The 22,412-nt window shown below is 42.3% G+C and overlaps 1 protein-coding gene across 1 annotated transcript in view; it reads right to left on the reverse strand.

Moving 5' to 3' along the window:
* The window catches only part of CADPS (Ca2+ dependent secretion activator), a 346,095-nt gene extending 324,942 nt beyond the window's left edge, over nt 1-21,153 (reverse strand). The window contains exons 1-2 of the mRNA XM_006779138.2: nt 21,044-21,153; nt 11,059-11,391 (exon numbers count right to left, since the gene is read on the reverse strand). Of these exons, the coding sequence (XP_006779201.1) occupies nt 11,059-11,391; nt 21,044-21,070 (360 nt within the window). The 5' untranslated portion in view covers nt 21,071-21,153. The remainder of the gene's footprint in view (nt 1-11,058; nt 11,392-21,043) is intronic.
* Between the last annotated feature and the right edge of the window lie 1,259 nt (nt 21,154-22,412).

A 22,412-nucleotide genomic window follows, 5' to 3' on the forward strand; every position in this document is an offset into this window, starting at 1 on the left:
TTCCTTAATAAGTAAATAAGTGACAACATACCCATAATGTAATATCATCCAGAAAATAAATGAGCAGCATGTATCAATGTGAATAAATTTTTCAAATCATGATGAACACTTCCCAAAAAAATCAGTGGCAAAAAAAACAACAACCACTCAATCACAGTTCAATATGTCTTCTATGAAGAGCATCTAGCCACAACAGTACTAGACCTGTTTAATTCTAATGCAGGTGAGTGAAGAATCTGGACCAATTATTTAATCAAAATAATCTTTATAATATCATCTTTTATCTTCTCTGTTCCGTCACTGGGCAAAGAGGATAGCAGGCATCTCAAATAATCTCTCTTCGTTTAGCTTAAACTGCAAACTCATCATTTAAACCCAGCTCAACTAGTATTTCCTCTATTTAGAGACTACTGACCAATCAAATGCCATTGTTATCTGAGATTTCTAAAGCCCTCCAAATGTTGAAGCTTACATCACTATATCACCATCCCCACTACTACCATCACCATTGCAACTAACTACCATGACCAACTCAGGCTACGTTTACTGAATCTCTATCATGTGACTCTTCTTTCTACTCAGTAGCTATTAATCTATGTTTTATAGAAAAGTTAATGAACCCACTAAAGGTTAAATAGATTATAAATAACTGAGCCTAGATTCATACCTAGATATTTCTACAAACATTATCTCTACTACTATATTATGCTACCCTTATACATTACAGCTGTCTACAATGTTATAAATTGGCTTTGTATTGTGGATGGATTTTGCTTGCATATTAATTTTGTCCCTTCCAACTACATTGTATACTTCTTGAAGGCAAGATTTTTCCCTAGCACAATTTGATGGTTTGATTTCAAGAAGTGATTCCAGAACCAGCCCAATCCTAAACATCATTATTCAACAGAGTGGAATTTTCCCAAGACATAGGAATTTGATTTTAGGTGGGAGCTATTATTATCTGATTTTGTATATGCAAAACATGAGGCTCAGAGAGGTTAGCTAACTGGCACATGAACACAGAGTAAGTAGTAGAGGCAGAATGCAAATGCAAATGTCTGCAACTTTAGGGTCCTATTTTCTATGACTGGTGTTCAGTGTTCAATTTCTGTACAATATTAGAGTTAAATTATAACTACGCTGAAGGTTTTAGCTGTGAAATTCTACAAAGACCAACACTTGATAAATGCTCAATCATGGGCCAAGTCTTGGCTCAAGTAGCAGTAATATAAAGGATGATTATTCTATTTTTTTTTTTAATGTGCATATGCCCAAGCTTGGTGCTAAGTGATTCATTTGTTAACTTATCATAGTCTCACAATAAATTCAGTAAAACACAACCTGTTATTTTTCCCATTTTACAGACAAGCACACTGACACTTAGGGGTGCTAAGTGGCTTGTCCAAGGTTTACAGTGCGAAGGAGCAGAGCCTGCAATGAGTCTGGTGTATGAAGAATCTGACAGAACATACTTGGCTCCTGTGTTATATAACGATTGTCTTCAGTTCCAACATTGTAGACAATCGTCATTTCCCACTCTTTACACAATGATGAGCTAAGTTTTATGTTAAAACCTTTTGGATTGAAAAGGTAACATATCTTATATCCAAACGGTAAGTTTATGGAAAATAAAAAGTTCTTTGTTATAATGTGATATTTATTTAATCCAGGGGTCGACACACTGCCGCCCTTGCATCAGATCTCTACCAGCAACCCGTTTGGGAAATAAAGTTTTACTGGATCTCAGACATGCCCAGTCCTTGTATATTGTCTAGAGCTGCTTTCGCTACAAAGACTGTAGGATCCACAAAGCCTAAACTATTGATCACCCTGGCTTAATTCTTAATTTAAAACCTTTGTAATTTGAATTTTCACGTGTGCTTTTGTGGGTATGCCTCCGGAGAGCAACTTTGCTTTTATTCTGGGTCCCCGGGCCTGCCAGGAAGGGACTCATGCTGTTAACAACCACGTAGCTACTTTTTAAAGTCAGAGTTGGCGGGATCCCACATGTGCAAGGACAAGACAAGAAAGACAAACACACCTGATCTTAACCATCCTCCAAACACGGTGGGGCTTTATGTCTGTTTTCAAAAATTAAACCAGAAAACACTAGCATTAATAAGATAAAACCTACAGGAATGAAACAAGCACAAACCTAATTGGTCTCCATTGAGTGAAGACACACCCACTAAAATCATAATTAGTTAATACACAGAATTGAGTCTTCCATTGATCTTCCTTTTACCCCAATAGATTTTAGAAAAAACAGCACCAGGCTTTCAGAATTTAGTAACACACACATATTCGTGTAAGCAGGATGAGTAAAATTTCTACTTACTCTCCAGAACTTCCTATATCGATGAAAAACACTACAGTTTTCAGCAATGGAGCTGAAGATTTTATTTTAGAGTCACGCAACCTTGCGCCAAATCCTGATTTTGCTGCTGACAGCTGCCTGACCTTTTCCACTTTTCTCTGTCTTTATTTTTTCCTTGCTAAAATATGGGTAAAATATCTAGCTTACAAATGTATTATAAGGCTTAAATATGATAATATATGTAAAGGATTATACTTAGTGCCTGGCACATAGTAAGTGCTCCCACTTGGTGGGCGGCATTACTGTTCAAACTGGAGGTCAAAACACAGGTCACAGAGCCTCCCCGAATGGTCCATGAGGACCACTCGCTAGCCAGGCAGGACACAGAACTCAGAGAGTGTATGTTTATTCTCAGAAAGGGTTCAAACCAAAACATTTAACAACAGCATGTAAGCAGTCTACTATACCCCAATTCCCAAGTCTCTGCAAACTTTAGGTCTGAGTCACTGGAGAAGCAGAAGGCTACATGTTGGGAGAAGGTAAATTCAAATCATTAGCAATGGGAGGTCTGGGTGGCACAAGTCACAAAGCTTAGAAAACATCTCTATTTGCAAAGCTGTGTTAGATGGTTTATAATAGCTTCCATCATTAAGTGAGAGATGGCAAGCATAGAAAATACCATTTCTGTATGTCTTTTTCTGAAAGCACACCTCTTTAACACCTCTGATTACAATTTTGTGGTTCACTGCTTATGAACAGACTTGGAATAAAAGAGCACATCGATGGCTCCACTTTGGCAACAAAAGGAAGATTGCTAAAATGTCTATAGCAGTTTTGAAGGCTGCCTAAAAATACCCACTTCCGTGTTCCTCAGATGCAAGAATACCCACCACCATTCAATTTCAATTTCCCATTGCAGTTAGTTTTTCAGCAACAGCAGGTGCAGCCAGATGGAAATATCTGGCCACGTGTCCCAGGAAGAACTTATAGAGAAGAAATTCCTGATGACCCATCATAAAAAAATCATGATGGGGCCTTCAGAGAATTGTTGCTCTGGGAAATTAAATACTCTATCTGGCCCTGTCCCCTCCACATCTTTAATGCCCTCCAATTTTGTCTCTCAGAACAGAAGCGAACATGTTCATGGGGTATATGCCTTTGGCCTCTTTCCACATCCCAAGAATACTAAAATTAAAGTACACTTGGCAAGCAAAGCCATTGAAAACCAGCAATCCATCAAATATCTAATGACTGTTAGAGGCTGTGCGTGACTTTGGAAAGCAAGATTTAATTTTCTTCAACCCTGTTTTGGGAGAAACAAGTGGAGTGTGACCAGAGGGAAAGCTCATGGCTGAAGACATACCGTGAACCTCAGGTGAAATCCACACTATACTATAGGAGTATTGGCAGCTGGATCCAGGTCTCAGATGGACATGCCTGTTCCATTGCTGCACTTTATCTTACCAGAAATAAATGGCCAAACAACACACATCTTTGTGGAATATAATGTGGGTATGGCCCCAGGAGGCCATAATGCCTTGGCCTCTGCATTACTGATTTAGTTGAACATCTCTTTTGTGCCAAACATTGTGCTGAGTGTTGGCCATATAGTTGTGAATGCAACAGACATAGGCTTTCTCTTAAAGAGATAGTCATGGATGTGTGTGTGTGTGGGGGGGGGGGGGGGGGACGGGCACGGGCAATAGGAAATAAGAGAATGAATAAGTAATATAATATGCAAGGTAATTTCATATGTGAAGTTCTATGATGGTAATAAACAAGTCACTGTCACAAAACAAGGAGAAGCCTATTTTAGGCAAAGTGATGAAAGTGTGCTTCTCTAAAAAGGACACATTTTAAATTGATGCTTGAAGAAGCCAGCCATATAAAGAACATCGAAATGGGGAAAGAACACTTGTGGCAGAAACCCTAGGACAACGTCCAGTGAGTCACACCCTATTATAGCCTCTCCCCCTTTCTGAGTAGAGCTTGTGTCTTGCTTCTGATCAACAGTATATGAGAAGAGTGAAGAGATTTTTCAGATGTAATTCAAGTCTTGAATCAGATGACTTTAATAGAAAAGGGTAATTATTCTGAGTGGGCCTGACTTAATCAGGTGATTCTTTTAAAAGAGGATCTAGAAATTAGATATTTGAAGCATTGGAGACTCTCTCTCTCTCTCTCTCTCTCTCTCACCCTCCCTCCCTCGCTCCCTCTCTCTGTTTCTTGCTGGCTTTGAAAAATTCTACAGCTGTAAGGACATGAGCTGTAAGGGAGCTTGAAGTGGGTCCTTCCTGGTTGAGCCTACAGATGAGAACACAGCCTACAGAACCATCCTTCTAGCTTTAGCTTTCTGTGTCCCCGAGTGGAGAGCCTAACTAAGTTCTGCCTGGACTTCTGACCTAAAAAAACTGCCAGATAACAAATGGGTATTCTCTTAAGCCACTGAGTTTGTGATCATTAGTTACACAGCAATACAACAAATACAAATACAATATCTAAGCTGGACAAAAGCTGTCAGGTCATTGGGAGGTGTCTTGTGGTTAGCAAAGAGAAAGATGGTCAGGAGCTAGGTCATGGGGCATTCTATGATGAGTAGGGAGGTTTAGGCTTCATCTCCAGCATTTGACATTTGGTGCCTACTGTATAGTAGGTGCTTAAAATATATATTCAATGAGTGGGTGAATTTATGACTAATGAAAGGTTTGTTAAATTAAAGTGTTAATACTAGACTCTCATTGCCAGCCCCCTGAGATTTTAACCCATTTTTCAGTGATATATTAATTAAAAAAACCATTACATGCAAAGAACTGTATTGGTTTTAGAGGGCTAAGGAAAGTGATTAAGAAATAGAGGCCAGTCCAAGAAGCAAAATCTCAGCCAACAGATAGATCTCCTGGACATTTTTGGATTACAGACTCTACAATGAGGCATGGATACAACCCAGTAATCTGGGTCACAGTTGTACGCCTGCTAATTTGAGGTTTCTCTTCAGAGTCTAATAAACGCTCTGAAAATCTGCCAAGTGCTTATCAAGTCAAAGGAAGATGGCACTGTAATAAGATAACCACACTGATGATGGTGTGGGGGAAAGGAAATAAAACGTTAAGAAAATTAGTAGATCAATAATGATGGGGAATTCAATTTTGAAAATGCAAAGGTGTTTGTAGAGGGGAAAATTGTAACTCATGTGTCTCTAGTGAAGTCTCTCAGATTATGTGAAAAATCTCTAGAGATTCCGTGAAGAGAATGCTGCCATCTCCTATTAGCGTGTTATCCCTGCTGCCCCATAGGCACAAGTGCTGGCTGAGCAGAAGGTCAGCGTCATACAGCTGATGTTTCCAGGCGCCACAGGTGAGATCAATAACAGGACAATCAGAAATGCCAAACAAGAAGAAACATACCCCCTTGGAAATGAGCTGGGTTGCTCCCCTAAGAAGAGTTTATGTACATTTAAAAACATATGGAGATGTAGACCTGCCTTCTTATAAAACACAGCTCAGCAATGTTTTTCAAGAGAACATGTGTACATGGTTGAGAATGAAGCAATTAAGAATAACTCATCCAGCCCAGCAGGCATGTGACCTGCCTGGGAATCGAACCGTGATCTGATCACAGATCAAGATAAATGCGCTTCAAGGAAAAAAAGAAACAAACGGAGCCCAGCCGGTGTGGCTCAGTGGTTGAGCCCTGACTTATGAACCAGGAGGTCATGGTTCGATTCCTGGTCAGGACATCTGCCCGGGTTGTAGACTTGATTCCCAGTGTGGGGTGTGCAGGAGGCAACCAATCAATGATTCTCTCTCATCATTGATGTTTCTATCTCTCTCCCTCTCCCTTCCTCTCTGAAATCAATAAAAATATATTTTTTTAAAAAGAATAACTTGTCCATTTAAGCAGAGGGGTCAGAAGTAGCAAATACTTGGTACAACTGGACATCAAATCAACTCATTTTCAGGCCACTAAAAGGAATGGGAGGGATGATGCATGGCATTTTTAAAACTTTAAAAACATACCATCATCATCATCATCATCATCATCACCATCGTGCATGGCAATTTTAAAACTTTAAAAACATACCATCATCATCATCATCATCATCATCACCATCATCATCAACTTTGCCTTTTATGAAGATGGCAAGAAGATCTTAGTCTCATTTCCCAGGTGTGCTAGCCATTCTCAAAGAGGCTAGCCTATTCTTTTTGTGTTAGGTTTAGAATTTAGCTCAAATGCCCCAGTAGGGACATAATTAACTGCTTCCTCCCAGAGTCTAGGAAAATAAAAACAACACTGATTTCATAATTAGAGTTTCCAGTTATTTTACATTGATTATTATGTTGAGTATAGGTAAATGCTTCTATGAGATAGGACCAAGCATTCTCAAATAAGCCAGATAGACTGTAAAAACTCCCATATGCAAATATGAAGACTCTGTTAAGCCTCCTCACTTTTTAACAAGTTCTGATAGACATGGTTCGAGTACAATAGACAAGTAGAATATAACTGAGATAATTTCTCTGTGATAAACATCATTTCTCATTTGAGATGCAAACTGCAATTCCTGGAAGAACATTACAGAGATCAGGGGAACCTTCAGAAGCAGCAGAAGTCAGATGACAGCTTCTCCTGGAATGCAACGTGCGTGAGAAGAAAATGTGTACATTTCTGGTTTTGGAAGCACCTAGAAATTGCTTTGTCTCAGAGGAAGGTCCAGAAAATACAAAACAAAACGAAACAAAAAAATCAATTTAAACAGAGTGAGAATGAAAGCCATGTGATTTTCTCTTCTATAGCTTTGCTCCCCTGTGTTAAGAGAGTTCTGCTGAGTTCAGTGTGATATATGAGAAAGCGAGGAAATGAATCTATAATTTATTGTCTAAATTAATTATTGACTTAAGAGAGAGAAAGAGTGAGAGAGAGCGACTGATTTGTTGTTACACTTATTTATGAATTCATTGGTTGCTTCCTCTATATGCCCTGACTGGGGATCGATCCTGCAACCTTGGTGTATTGGGACGATGCTCAAACCAACTGAGCTACCTAGCCTGGGCCCCAAATCTATAATTTATGAAAGCTGATTGCAGGTTGTGAGAAATGCAGACTTACATGAATGCTGTTCTGGTCAGTCTGGGCTACTTTCAAGGATAGCGTCAGGGGCTCAGCAACCTCAGCATGTGAGGGCACTGGTCGCCCCAGCCATGCCTCCCACCTCACTGGTGTGTGGGTGATACATGAGGGCAGGCTAATGAGGAGCTTCTGTTTCACTGGTTAGATGTCGCTTTAATGCATATTGGCTGCTTTTTAAACTAATACTTCAAAGCTGTGATTTTACTTACATTCATTACTTTTGAAGAGAAAGATAGGCTTAAAAAGTGACTTAGGAGTCGGTTTAATTAGAAAAATTAAATAAGTAATCATACAGGTAGGACTTGGAAATGACAACAAGTATGAAGCGGTATATTAATGGCTGAAGTCTAGAAAACAATGCAGAAGATTGTTTTCTTCTTATCCCATTGTCTTGATAGCATCTTGGCTGAGATCTTTGCTATTTGGTTCCATTTACAAAATACTTATATGGTTAAGGCAGAAAATTCAGAAACACAGAAAAGCACAAATGAAAATAATAGAAACCAACCACAATGCTACCCCTAAAAACAAGCAGTTAGGATTTTGTTTTTCACCATCCAATTCTTTAGCCATAAAAGTAAAATCAAGCCTTCATACTCTATGTCATAGTCTGGTTTTCCATTTTAAAAGAGCCAGCGAATGTTCCCCATGTGGTAAGCTTCCTTCTTCAACAACTACTTTACTGGCTGAAAAGTATTCTTTTATGTGGTTAACTCAACACTCTTGTACACATCTCGGAGCATTTGCTTATAACCAGTTCCTAGAGGTAGAACTGCTAGGTCAACAGGTTTGCCCTTTACAAATGTGCTTTGCTGAAAATTAACAGATTACTCTACAAAAAGGTTAAAATAATAAATTATTCCAGTAGTCAGTGATGAGAATATCTATTTCTAAAACATTTGCAATGCGTTATCACTACCACTGTTATCTTTCTTTTAAAATACTTGTATTATTTGCCAATATACTTACATAACTCAGATTATTAAAGACATGGAACATACAATTAATCAGATATTTAGAATTCATTTATTTTTGTGTGAATTACCTGCATATGTCCTTTATCTTAATTTCTAGTGATGTGAAGCCCTGAAGTAATAATCAGACTTAGGTGTGAGACTAGAATATAGTACTAAATGCCTTAAGTATTCCTGTCCCAAGAAGTACTGTGCGTTTCTCGCAATTCTCTTTTAGCTAAAGACAATCATTATTCTTGGGATAGAGACCATTAGTTTTTACTGTATTTTTTTCTAACTCATGGGAAAGATTTTGAAAATATGAGTCAAATTAATTCATTTTTAGGAGAACACAACAAACTATGGTCTACCCACATAGCCCTATTCAACAAGTTCAAAAATACTGAGATAAGAAATGGCATGGCAATGGATCCATTCCAATGATGCTGACATTTGAGCATGAACAGAAAACACCCATAATACACTGTTGCAATTAGAAGAAAAGTTAATCCCTAGGATAGCTGTTTGCCTGTCAGGGTTAGGAGCACTTGATTATCTCCGTAAAGAAAACAGGATGTCAGAAAATCTTTAAATGTAATATACATATTATATTATGAAATGCTAAATAGATTCCTACTACTAACATACCCAGAAAGTTCTGGGTGAGCCATCGGACAGATAACAAGACCTTATTTACCAGTTAAAATAATCTGCTGTCATCCATTTACTAATTCAGTAGGCAATTATTGATCACTTACTATGTGCAAGAATTGTTTCATGTACTGAAAATATTAGCAAACAATGAAAAGGTGAATGAGGCTAACTGTCTGGTGAAAAAATGAGCAGAGAGAGGAAAACAGATAATAAACAGGCAAAAATGGATGAATAAGAAATGGAAAATAGTAGTAAAGGCGATGATGGAAATAGGACCGGTGTATGGGATGGAGTGATTCGGTGAGGTGTGAGGCAAGGGAGAACTTTAGATGGGTGGCCTTTGAAGGCCTCTTGGAGGAGTTGGCATTTAAGCTGTGCCAGTGTGCAAAGGTGTTGGCAAGAGCATTGTAAGCTGAGGGGAGAGCAAATGCAAAGGCCCAGATGATGTGAAATGCTAGGGAAATGGGAAGACCCGTGAGTAAGCATGTGGGGAAAGTGGTGTGAGCAGCCCTGGCTCATGTACTGTCTCAAGCCTTAGAGAGGTGTTCGGGTTCCTTCTACGGGTGATAGGATGCCACTGGAAGGTTTTGGGACAGGGCTGGCATGATCCAGAAGCTCACTCCAGCTGTGTTTGGTGGGTGCATTACCATGGGCAAGGGAGGAGGCAGTATTACCAGTTGGGTAGACACTGTGGTTGTCCAGGCAAGAGATGTTGGTGCCTTGAACTAGGAGGTAGCCATGGAGGCAAAAAAAAAAAAAAGTAAGCCTCAACATCGTGTAGCTCTTATGTCAATCATCTGTGGCACTGTTCTGATACTGCATTGACTTTTTGTCTCTTCCGGTGAACTACAATATAATGTAACCACTACCATTTATAAAGTGCCCCGTGCTGCTCTGGGCTTTATACACATTGATTCCTTATAATAATTCCATCCCAAGCTCATATGTGGGGAGGTTAACTATCTCCCGGAAGTCATAAGCTAGTGAGGGGGTCATATTAAGATTTACCAAGGTCTGTCTGATTCTGCGCAAGGCACAAATCTTAGCCAATACGCTAGTCCCCATTTAACCTACCTTAGGGGCAGCGTTGGCGCAGGTGAACCAGGCCATGGCTCAGTTTCTCTAATGGTTCTCAGAAGGAGAGGGCAGCAAAATAACCAGGGAGGGGGGCTTGTGTTTAGAATGCAGATTCCATGGCCCTGCTCTGAGAATGCAGAAGCAGCATTTCCAGGGCTGGGGCTTGGACGTGTGCATTTAACAAACGCTCCCAAGTGCCAAGCACTAAAATCTGCAGAGATTGCAAAGCTGCCACTCAATAAATATTGGTTGTATGAATGCAGGAATATAATGGAGAGGTTTGCAGGAAATAAGATCTAGGGTAAGTACCTCACTCCCCCAACCCCCGATCCAGAGAAAACAGAAGCCCATTTTGAGCTGGGCCCAAGCAGAGCCTCAGCTAGCCCCTTCAGATCCACGCAGAGATTACTGATGTAACTACCACAGGGGCCTGGCATCCTCAGGCCTCTGGAAGCTTTCTATTGCAAATAATTACTCTTGATGACCAGGCGGGAGGTCCATTGTCTCCCTAGCTGAGGAAGTACAAGCTCCTCAAGAGGACTGTTTTAAAAGCAAAACAATCCTTTCTTAAAAATCAATTAATTTGATCTTGTTGAATTTCTGACACATGGGAGCTAGGTCTTACTCATAGGGCTGATTCACCCTTAGATGCATTAAGCATAGTACCTAAGGCCCATGAGACTTCTAGGGGCTCACAAAATGTTTTAATTCCTTTTAAAATCAGAAGAAAACCATCCTATCCTGGTATAGCCTGAATTACATTCAACTTTTGCCAATGCAGTTGTAAAATATAATTTTTAATTGTTGTGTTGTTTTTTTTTAACCAAGAAATAGCCCAAGAAGGCAATGGTGTCTAGAGCACACGGAAATCATCACGTGGCCCTGCTTACTCACCACTCTGCGCCCAGGTGATAGGCAGCTTACCTGGCAGGCGTTGTACAGGAGCTGATGTTCAAACTTCTTGATCCCGAGAATGTTCTGGAACATCTCGTAGAGTTGCTCTTTGCTCAGAATCAGCTCAGAGGCTGCGCTGGCAGTCATCCGGGCCTGCTGCTTCCTGGGGTCCTCTTCCCCACGGTAGATGGCATCGAACTTGGCCATCCAGGAGCTCAGCACCGTCTCCTTGCTGAGGCCATCGATCTCGGGGAGGCTGCGCACCCTCTTCTCGATGTGCTTCTTGAAGACCTCCCGAGAGTCGTTGGCGGAGCAGCCCCCACTCTGCACCATGCGGGCCACACGGTCGCTCTTCAGGAACACCTGAGCGAGAACAGGGCCAGGAAAGACATCAGAAAGTCTGTCCTGGAGACCAGCTCACAGGCGTCACAGGAGGCCCGTGTGGTTACAGCCCCACCATCTCTCAGCTGTGCAAACTCAGAAGTCACATGTTTGGCTTGGGGTCCAAATGTGGAAAATGAGAATAACAACAGTACTTAACAGTATTTAGCAAGGATCAGTGAGACAGTGACATTCTGGGAGGCAGCATAAGGCATATAGACTCTGAGTCCAGGATGCCTGGGTTCTTTCTCTGCTATTTAGTGGCTATGTTTCTTTCAGCAAGTTAATCTCTTGTACTTCAGTTTTCTCATCTCTAAATTGGGGATAATAGTTCTCCTACATCACAGGTATTTTAAAATGAGGATGCCAAAACCGGTTTGGCTCAGTGGATAGAGTGTCGGCCTGTGGACTGAAAGGTCCCAAGTTCGATTCCGGTCAAGGGCATGTACATGGGTTGCGGGCACATCCCCAGTAGGAGATGTGCAGGAGGCAGCTGGTTGATGTTTCTCTCTCATCGATGTTTCTGATTCTCTATCTCTCTCCCTTCCTCTCTGTAAAAAATCAATAAAATATATTTAAAATGATGATTAAATGAGTTAATATATGATAAGCACTTTTAAAAATAGCTCATATTAATGCCTAATGGTTTGTGGTTGTTGTTATAATAATATGTACAGCAATTGGCCCGATGTCCCCACATAGCACTTAAATGTTAACCACTGCTTACATCTCATTTTAGCCTCTCAGTGGCCCTGATCACAGTTGAAATGGAATAAGTATTAAGCAAATCTGTATTTAATGTCCGTCTCCCTTGCCAAAATGTAAACGCCTCGTGTGCAAGGACTGTGTCCTTCTTGTTCCCCCAATGTCATGTGTCCCCAGTACGGAACCGGGCACTTTGAGAGCAAGTGCACATAGAAAGCAGGTATTACATTGAGTCCATTTTGCAGACAGAAAACTGAGACTCCAGGGAGGGGAAGGGACTTGCTTTGGTAACTCACACTGGTTGACTATAAATGCACGGCCTTGTGGTTCCTTCCTTCCCTAAGGGGCTCCCCTGCCTGGTGGGGAACCCTGGCTGTTCTGTTGGTGCTGCCTGGGTCTTGGGACTAAGACATTCATTAAGATCAGTTTGCTCTCATTCCAGGGCCCAGCACAGCCACATGGTTCTGGGGTGTAGACAAGGTGGAGAAACGGCTGCTTCCTATCCACATGGGGTGAGCGGGGGAGTGGGGGAACACATCCTGACGTCTGTGAACTGTGTCCTGGTCACCCTTTAGGGGAGCATACGTGCCTTGTCAGAGGCAGAACAAACGTTCGCTCCTCATCTGGGTTCAGGAATCACCCTTGTTGGCCACACGTTGGCATAGCTTGGAGCGCGTTTCGTCGCTGCTGCTTCATCACCAGGGCTCCCTTGGTGGCGAGCTGTCAGCCAGGGGGCCTGTGCTCACTGTGTGTGACTCCCTGCTCTCACTTAGAAAGGAGGGCTGCAGGCTTGCTTCATGGGCTAGAGGCCGTGGACCACTTGTCTGCACCTCAGAACTGGTCCTCAGCTGAGACCTTAGAGTTCATTTAAAAATCAACTTTAGAAAAAATATTCAGATGAGTCTGTAGGCCTTATAACCCGTAAAGAGCTGAAGAATTCACCTGAAACTCTGTAATGGTTAATACAGATGGTTTCTCCAGCTAACACACAGTGTCTTGGTTTTAGATCTAGATCTCAAAGACCTTACAAATTTTGAGGCAAAGAGAGAAATGTTGTGGGGAGGCAGGAGCTGTAAACCACGGTCCCAGGCCAGGTCTGCCACTAGCTTGCTGTGTGACATTGGGTGAGTCACCTCCCCTCTCTGAATCTCCCGTTTCTAATCTGTACACTGAGGGAGTTGAACTATATTATTTGGGGGTTTGTCCTTCCAGCTGTGATAGCTACACTCTTCTTTATGAACCTGGTCTTCTTTCTTTGAGCACTCAGAAGGTGGGAAGCACTGTGCCAGGTACCAGGGATACGATGGTGAGCAAGACAGATGCAGACCCAGCCCGCAAGCCTCCATGGCATCATCTTAATCATCCCACCCAAAGAGCGTTACAAGCTGGGACAAGTGTTATCAGGGAAAGTACAGGGGTCCGGCCTAAACCCAGGAGTCTGTTCTAGTGTGTGGTTAGGAAAGGCTTCCTGGAAATGACATGTGAAAGGTGTTAAGTGAAGTGAGGGTGAGATAGTATTTCAGAGACAGGGAACAATATGTGTAAAGACCCCAAGTGTGAGGACAGAAGAATCCAGGGTGGCTCTGGCTGTGAGGGGTGCAGGGATGACCGATGTAAGATGGGCAGGAAGGGGTCAGGTGGCCACAAGCATGGGAGGCCCCATTCAGTATGTTGGTCTTCATTTGAAGGGCACTGAGAGGCCATTGGAGGTTTTAAGCTAAGACATAAAATCAAGTTCACATTTTCTGTCTTTAATGTGGAAAACAGACCTGAAAGGGGCCAAGGGAACTGGCAGGAAGCTTTGTAGAACTCCAGGAGACTGGCAATAGAGGTCACCTGGACACAAAGGGCCTGGGGTTAATTCTTTGTTTCAGCTCTAATGAGCATGAGAGGTGACTTGGAAACAATGAACAAGGAAGTCACACTCTCCTCTTCATCAGTTCATACCAGGGTCCCATAAAACTGGGCCAGTCATAAGCCCTCAGCACCATCTTCCTGGCCCCCAAACCCTTCCATAGTTGCCATTTGTCATCTGTCTTTGTGACTCTTGGTTAGAGTGTGAGGAAGGCAGGAGTTGTAACTGCTTTTTCCTATTTTTTTTCTTCAAGTGTCTAAGACAGTGTCTAGCACACAGTCAGTACTACGGGAATGAGTGAATGAATAAGAACAAAGCAGACTTCTCGAAACAGAGACCCTATTGAGAGCCTATCTGGATGGGGCAGGAAGGTAAAGGTGAAACCAGTGAGCACAATATATTGGTCCCTGCAACAATGGACTGAAGCTAGCTATCTGGGGGACCTGCTAACAGTGGAAGGAAATGGCCCCAGCTGGCAGCCATAATTGGTGGTGATGCCTGGATCCTGCACACATTATCGGCTTGGCAAAGTCCCTTCCTTCATCCCTGTGGCCACTCAATAAATATGTGTCACTTAACCTCTATGAACCCCATTCTCCTTCCCTGTCACACAGGGTTCATGCAGCCAGCCTTCTTGGATGAGGATAAAACTTTCTGAAAGGACTTTGGAAAGTAGAGGGCTCCATCTGTCCAGAGGTGAGATATGATGGCCAGGCCGGGAAGGAGGGGAGATGAGTGGAAGGTCAAGAGTGTGAAGAAGGAGGCTGAAGATTGAGGAGACAGCGAAGATGAAATGCGAGACAGCCAGGGGCAGAGGGGTGGCAGCAGAAAACTAATTTCCCAGGCACATCCTCTGTCTTGGCTTCTCAGTCCATCAGAAGGGACGTGAGCCCGGGCCAGCCTCGCCCTGTCTTGAGTACAGCCGCTGAGCACCGATGTGCTTGTGTCTCTAAACCACCATAGATGCTCATTTGTACTGGGAGTGCTACCTGGTGTTTTCATTTTGTTTTGTTTTCGGCTGTTCCACGGGACTTCAGCCCCAGGCACAGTTCTATGCGGCACATCCATAAATCCTCCCTCCTCTCTGCCAGCTTCCAGAGAGGTCATAATGGGAGACAGAAGATGAACAAATAAATATGGAATGGTGAAGGGCAATCAATTCAGTGACTCGCCCTCATCCATCAGTCCCTCCCTCCCTCGCCAGAGCCAAGCAACATCAAGGTTGTTTTAGAAACCGACAAGCACACTGGTACTGTAATGACTGTACCTGATGTGGGGCAAAGCTGGCCCAGCGCCCACTTCCTTGCCGACAGGCTGAGGAACCAAGACAGACCCTTCCCTGCTCTACAAAAGCACATCATCCAAAATAAAGAGCAAAAAGACCTAGATGTTAAAGTAAACAAGGTCTATACACACACAACAACCTGCTTACTACTAGGGAACGGCTGCATAACAAGAGGAGCAGGTTCTAGTTAGAGGACTTGAGTTCAAATCCTGACTCTACCAGTTGCTAGCTTTGCTCCTAAGCAAGTAGCCTAATCGTTGGGGCCTTCAGTTTCCTTAACTCTCAAATGGGAATCATAGCTACCGACCTGGTAGGACTTGGGAAAGAATTCAACCAGACAATGAGTGTCAACCGGTGAGCATGGTGTCTGCTGTAAGAATGTAACTAAAGTTACCTATTGTTTTTTAACAGATTACCATGCAGCCATGAAATAAGCTATTTTTCCCACTGGCAGCTAAGATGTCCATGATCTGTTGTTAACCTGGAGATTTCAATGGTAGGGGTGAGGTGGGCTAGGAGGATAGGAGCATGACCTTAGGTCAAGAACATCATAGGTAATAAAACCTTCTACTGATGAGGGTGTCATATGTGTGATTTTTGCAGAGGTAGAAAGGAGATTGAAAACTACTGTGCTAATAAACAAGTGGATTATTAATATATCATAGTAATTTATATCTTAATACAGAAATTAAATAGCTATTGGTATGTGCACAAACATATAAAAATATCTGAAGAGATATATACCCCAATTTAATAGTAATTGTTTAGGATGATGGAATTACAAGTATTTTTCTAGCCATTTTCTTTTAGGTTTTTTCTTACACTGTCTAGTTTTATAATTGGCATGCTTTACTTCCATAATTACTTAAAACAAGTCTTTCTACATGGAAAAAATACAAAATTTACCTTTGTTGAGGCATGATGAATGTTAATTTCTAAAATAAAATGCACCTTTGGATCTTAAAGAGATCCCTCACCAAAAATTAAGGGATCCTGGTGCAAACTTCAGATGCACATCTGGGGCCATGATCTGTGGTAGATGGTGGGGTTCAGATTCAGTGTGGGGTGCCACCGGATGGAATGGGGTCGGAGTAGATTCATACCAGTGACAGGGCACCTGTTATGTTCTGTGCCTGGCTTCCTAAGGTCAGTCTGCTCCGGTTCCATTTTTTCTTATGCTTGGTTATTTCTTTTAACAGCAAAAACAACGAACACTTGTTCTTGTTGTTATTATTATTAAGGCTTAATTTAACCGCAGTTCGTTTCTGCTGCTAGCAACTGGAGAATTCTGTGATACACATTCAAAGGCAGTTTGACAAACGCTACCCAGGCCTTTGCTAGAGGAGATCGGCTAAAAAGAAGATACAACAAGCAGAAGCCAGGGCAGTGGCATGGCTGACGCCCGCCCGATGTCAGCTGTGGTGCTCCACCGATCTCCACCCTCACTTCCCACCACACCCCACGTTTCCTTCCAGGTGGGATCTGAATGAGACGGCTTTGTAAAGCTCTTCCACCGCCTCTCTTCTCTGAGGCCAGGCCCAGCGTGTGAAGGAACCAAGGAGGTGGGTGGTGTCAGTGCAGCTGGAGCTGAGGGTTAGAAAAGACATGGGGGCCCTGGAGGAATGGGTGGCTCTCTGGTGTCTTAGGGCTGTGGCTGTGGCTGTGGCTGGGGCTGCTGGGCAGATCTCAGAGTGCCAGCCCTCAAAGCCCTAATGGAAGAGATTAAGGATTAACCTGCTGTGCTGTGTGATCGGCTTTGGCAGTCAGGGCCACCAGGAAAGGATAAAGTAGGCCGACATGCTCTGGAGAGCCTCAGAGAACTGTGCCTCCTCCTCTCCTGGCCCCGCTCACGCCCAGGCCTCCCAGCTTGCCGGTTAGTGCTGGCCAGCCGGGGCCACGCTGGGCTTATGGGCACATGTGGAAACTGCCTTTACTCCTCTAGTGTGTGATGAACCATTATTCTTTAGCACCACCAGGCCAACGCCTGACGCTGACTTTGACTTTGCCTAGTGCAATAATCTCAGGACTTTTTGAGTAAAGATTTTTTCTTAATGAAATTACCTTGGTAAACTGGAGAGGCGATATGGTGGCTGGGGTACGTGTGAGAGAGAGTATGTGTGTGTGAGTGAGTGTGTGTGTGAATGTGTGTGAGTGAGTGTGTGTGTGTGTATGTGAGAATGTGTGTCAGAGAGTGTGTATAAGAGTGAGAGTGTATATATGAGAATGCGTCAGTGTATATTTGTGTATGTGAGTGTGTGTGAGTGTGCATGTGAGTGAGTGTGCGTGAGTGTATGTGTGTGAGTGAGAGTGAGTGTATGCTAGTGTATATTTGTGTATGTGAGTGTGTGTGAGAGTGTGTGTGAGAGGGTGTGTGAGTGATTGAGTGTGTGAGAGTGTGCGTGTGAGTATGTGTGCATGTATGTGTGAGTGTGCATGTGAGTGTGTGTGAGTGTATGTGTGTGAGTGAGAGTGAGTGTATGTGTGTGAGTGTGTGTGAGTGTATGTGTGTGAGAGTGAGTGTGTGTGAGTGTGTGTGTATGTGAGTGAGAGTATATGTGTGTGAGAAAGTGTGTGTGTGTGTGTGTATGTGAGAATGTGTGTCAGAGAGTGTGTATAAGAGTGAGAGTGTATATATGAGAATGCGTTGTGAGTGAGTGTGTGTGAGTGTGTGTGTATGTGAGTGAGAGTATATGTGTGTGAGAAAGTGTGTGTGTGTTTGAGAGAGCATTTAGAAAGAGAATATATGTGAAGTTTTTTTGGACGAGCATTCATTCCCCCTCTCCTGGTAAAAGTCACCCTCATTTCTCATTGGGAAACCATTGCATTTTCAATACAGATGGCTCTGCTGGGACTGAGCCTGCATCGGGCTCAGAGGTGCTGTGTGTCCTAGGCCTGCGTCCAGGTCTGCTCCACCCCCTTCTACTGTGATCAGCTTCAGAAAAAACACCTGACCCATGTCACTCCATCCAAGTCACCTGGCCTCTTGCTGGGACTCTCAGTAAAGAGGTTCTCTGTGCTCCTGGGACTGCAGGGAACGAACCTGCCTAAGCAGGAAGCTGACGGATGAGAGCAAAGCCGAGTGTGTGGAGGAGGACGCTCGTGCTGCTGCACCTTTGCATCTCAGGACGGAGCCACAGCTAAGCCAGGCCTCCTGGGCCTTCAAGAGGCTGGAGCAGATAAGCTCATTTGAAGCCGTTTGAAGTTGGTGTCTGTCATCTGTAATCCAAAGACTCATGACCAAGACAGACACTGACAGAAAAGTAATTGCATTTCAGATTAGGGCAGAGGAAGAGACGTTAGCTTTTCCGTCACCAAGAGCCTAAAGGGAAAGGGGAGGGAGAAGGGGAGCGGACAGGCCCTGGCCCCTGCCTGGGGGTCTGTGCTGCAGGGGGTCCCAGGAAACGTGACCCAAAGGCTTTCAAACTTTACATTGTGGTGAACAATTCACACCTCACCTTATTCCTGTCACCCAAATCTCAACATAAAACAGTCAGTAATTTCTCCAAGCCTAGATTCTCATCAGACTAAAAAAAAAAAGTGATTTCAAACAAACTGGCCAGTACAGAAGAAAATATAGGGTCACTGTAGATATAATGGTAATTGACAGAGGCTTGTTAGCATGCTGATGACTTCTAATTTTCAAATTTAATTAATGGATAGAAATGACACTTTCTTTTCATTTATGTCATTAGTCAAATGAGCTTTCTAATTAAGATGAGCATTCTCGAATTTATAAACTGGTGAATGACTTTAAACATGAACTATCAATAAGGTTCTGTCTGATCAGAACTGGCTTTCAGGACTTGAAGAAAGGGTGTGTGTGTGTGTGTGTGTGTGTGAGTCAGAACTGGCTTTCAGAACTTGAAGAAAGGGTGTGTGTGTGTAGGGCGGGGGTGGGGGGAGGGATTCATTTCATTTCCTGGCAGTTTCTAGACAGAAATTTTGTAAAATGTATTCAAGTTATTTACTGCCAGACCCTCATCGTGATTCCAAATCTCATTTCCACTTTCCATTAAATGCAACCGAAAAATTCCATCACATCAGGTAAAGCAATAAGTTTGGCCCTTATTGCCAATAATTGACACTGCTTATAAAATGTAAAGGTGAAACTTAAATTTGACAAGTATAAAAATAAACCCAACTTCTAAAACAGATTCGCATAGAAATTTCACTGAGGAAATGACATGTAAAATGAGTCTGTGGCCAGCAAATATCATATCATAAAGGCTGTTTCCTATGAAAAACTAATTGGCAAGCTAATCAATAATGTTTTCCCAGGGTCTAATTGTGGTCTTGCTCCACTCCCCGTGAAAGGAGGAGTCACGTGCTCTAGTAGGAGTGGAAGGAAGAGCACCAACGTTTCTGATCTGAAATAATTTGTTCCCTAATAATTTTAAAAAGAAAGTAATCCATTGTGAAAAATTCAGTTTGTTGGATTTCCTTACACTTATTTTAGCGTTTATTGTTATTACTTTGAATTGCATATAACAATATCCCATAAGTTTTTCCATGCTTAGTGGATAGTTTCTAATGCTTTTAAGCTAGTCTTGACAATGGGTAAGACATTTCAGGCACAGGATTCCAAACACAGAGAATATTTGGATCATATGAAATAGATTAATATAAAGTAAAATGTCTTTCATTGACCAAATAATATTTTTGAAAATGTTTATGTCAGTTAAACATTGCCAATAGGAAGGCATGGCATGTCCACTTGCCATTAATGGTGTACCAATGATAGCCAATATTCACAATATCCAATTATTCACATTAAGAATAATTACAAAATTTAAAGTAAATTATATATATTTAAATTGTACACATGATTTTTTTAGGTTACAATGTGATTATTTTATGTACATATATAGTGAAATGATTACCATGATCTAGCTAATTAACATACTTACCCATCACCTCAGTTAACATTTTCTTTTTCTTTAAGATCTACTCTCTCAGCAAATGTCAAGTGTATAATAGTGTCATTACCTCAGCCATCATGCTGTACACTAGTTCCTCAGAACTTACTCATCTGAAAACCGAAAGTCTGTAACCTTGACCAACATCTTCCATTCGTCCCCTTGTAACCACTGACAACTGCCATTCTTAAATTTACAAGTAAATAAATATTTTATGCTAAAAACAAGTACTAGTGGAATTCCAAATTCTCTTTACTAATAAATAAATCACTTACTTTAGTTTAAAGGTGAAAAATTACTTGTAATATATACACAAGATATAGTCTCTCACTTCTAGGTTTTCTCCTGAGAATAGTGGTACATTTTGGATGGTGTTCTAACTTGCTAAAAGAACTCACAGCACCATCTTAATAGTGAGGAGAGTAAGATAGTGAATGCACTGTCCTTAGGAGATGTCAACATCCTTCAGAAAGGCTGTACCTGGAGGGAACAGGCTCCTGACTCACTTCAAGTTATAGCTGTGGCATTTAAAGAGTGTGACCTTGAGTAATTGACATGGCCTCTCTGAACCTCAGTCTCTTCATCAGTAAAATGGAAATAATATCAGGACCTAACTCTGAAGACTGCTATAAGGATTAAGCAAGAAACTGCATGTACAGCACTCAGCACAGGGCTGGGTATAAAAATCAGCTGGTAAACAGTTGCTTCTTTTACAGTTCTCCCCAAATAAAATACAATTATTCCTTAACCCTGTAACCACTCACCCACCGCTTTGCCTCAGGAGCAGTGGTCCCATGGAAGGCCAAGGCTGCTCCCACTGAGCCTGGGCTGCAGGCCTGAGCAGCCCCGCCATCCTTCCTCACGGTGCCTTACCTCATAGTAACTCTGCACGGCGTTCATGAAGGCCTCGTCAGCCACGATCTGGGTTTCCCCGTTGAGGAAAGCCTGAAAGCGGTCTTTGACGGTCTGCAGCTGCTGTTTGCTGATCTGGAAGAAACAGAGGGAGAGGCAGAGTGAGCACTTGTTCCACCCAAGGATCATGGTTCTTTACACTGAAGATGCAGGCCCGTTGGTGGGCCAGAGCCGGCCTGCACAGGCCTGTGGGAGCTGAATGCTAAGTTTGCAGGAATTTTGTGAGGCAGTTGTTAAACACAGCCATTTCTAAACATTAATATAAGCTACAGTTAAATAAACATATTAAAGTCAAAGTTAATACATACTCAACATTCATTGCTTTTGTATTATGTTATCACATTTTACTACGATCTGTACTTTTGGGGTTATTTACATGTATGGTGTGTATTGTAGAGATGATATATATGGGGTACTACCCCATGTCTCTCCTCAACTCCACATTCAGTGACATGTTATTGGAAGCTAGAGATCAGCCAAGGTGGGAGTAATTACAGCATGGAAACTGGCAACCGCTGCAAATCAGGGCTGTTTGTTTGTTTTAGAGATGGCTGTTCCACACCACTGCACAGGCACCTCGGGTGGTCTGAAATGCCCTGTTTTACAAAGCGATAGTGGCCAAAAAGCATAATGCTGGCATTAAAACAGACACGTAACCCAACGGAACCGCACTGAGAGCCCAGAGGTAAACCCACGCATATATGGTCAACTAATATTTGAAAAGGGAGCCAGAATACTCAATGGATAAAAGATGGTCTCTTCAATAAATGGTTTGTAAAAACTGAATATTCACATGCAGAAGAATAAAATTGGGTCCCTATCTTAACCACTCGCAAAAATTAACGCAAAATAGATTAAAGACTTAATTAATTAATCCCCCCAAACCTGGAAAACTACTGGAAGAAAACAGGAAAAAAGCTTCTTAACATTGTCTTGTTAGTGGTTTTCTGACAAGGAAAACACAAGGAACAAAAGGGAAAAACAAACAAGTGGAACTACATCTAACTAAAAAGCGACAACATAGGAGGTGGGTCCAAAATGGTGGTGTAGGTGGTGCTGAGCTCACCCTCTCACAAGACCATGTTAAACATATGCCTATATTTTGAGCAATTTTTCCTGACAGACAACTATGAGCCAATCAAACAGCTTCTGCACAACAAGCAAGAGAGAGGGACTGCATAGAGAAGGTCAGGAAACCATGAAAGCTCTCCAGGAGCTGAGGGAACAACCCAGAACAAGAGGGACTGGTGCGCACCATTATTTACATTTTTTCTGAATGTGGACAGTGGGTGGGAGTCCCTCCAGCTTCGTTGGCTGATTGGCAGAGCAC

The sequence above is a fragment of the Myotis davidii genome, unplaced genomic scaffold (assembly GCF_000327345.1).
Source record: "Myotis davidii unplaced genomic scaffold, ASM32734v1 scaffold189, whole genome shotgun sequence".
In the NCBI taxonomy this organism is placed as follows: domain Eukaryota; kingdom Metazoa; phylum Chordata; class Mammalia; order Chiroptera; family Vespertilionidae; genus Myotis; species Myotis davidii.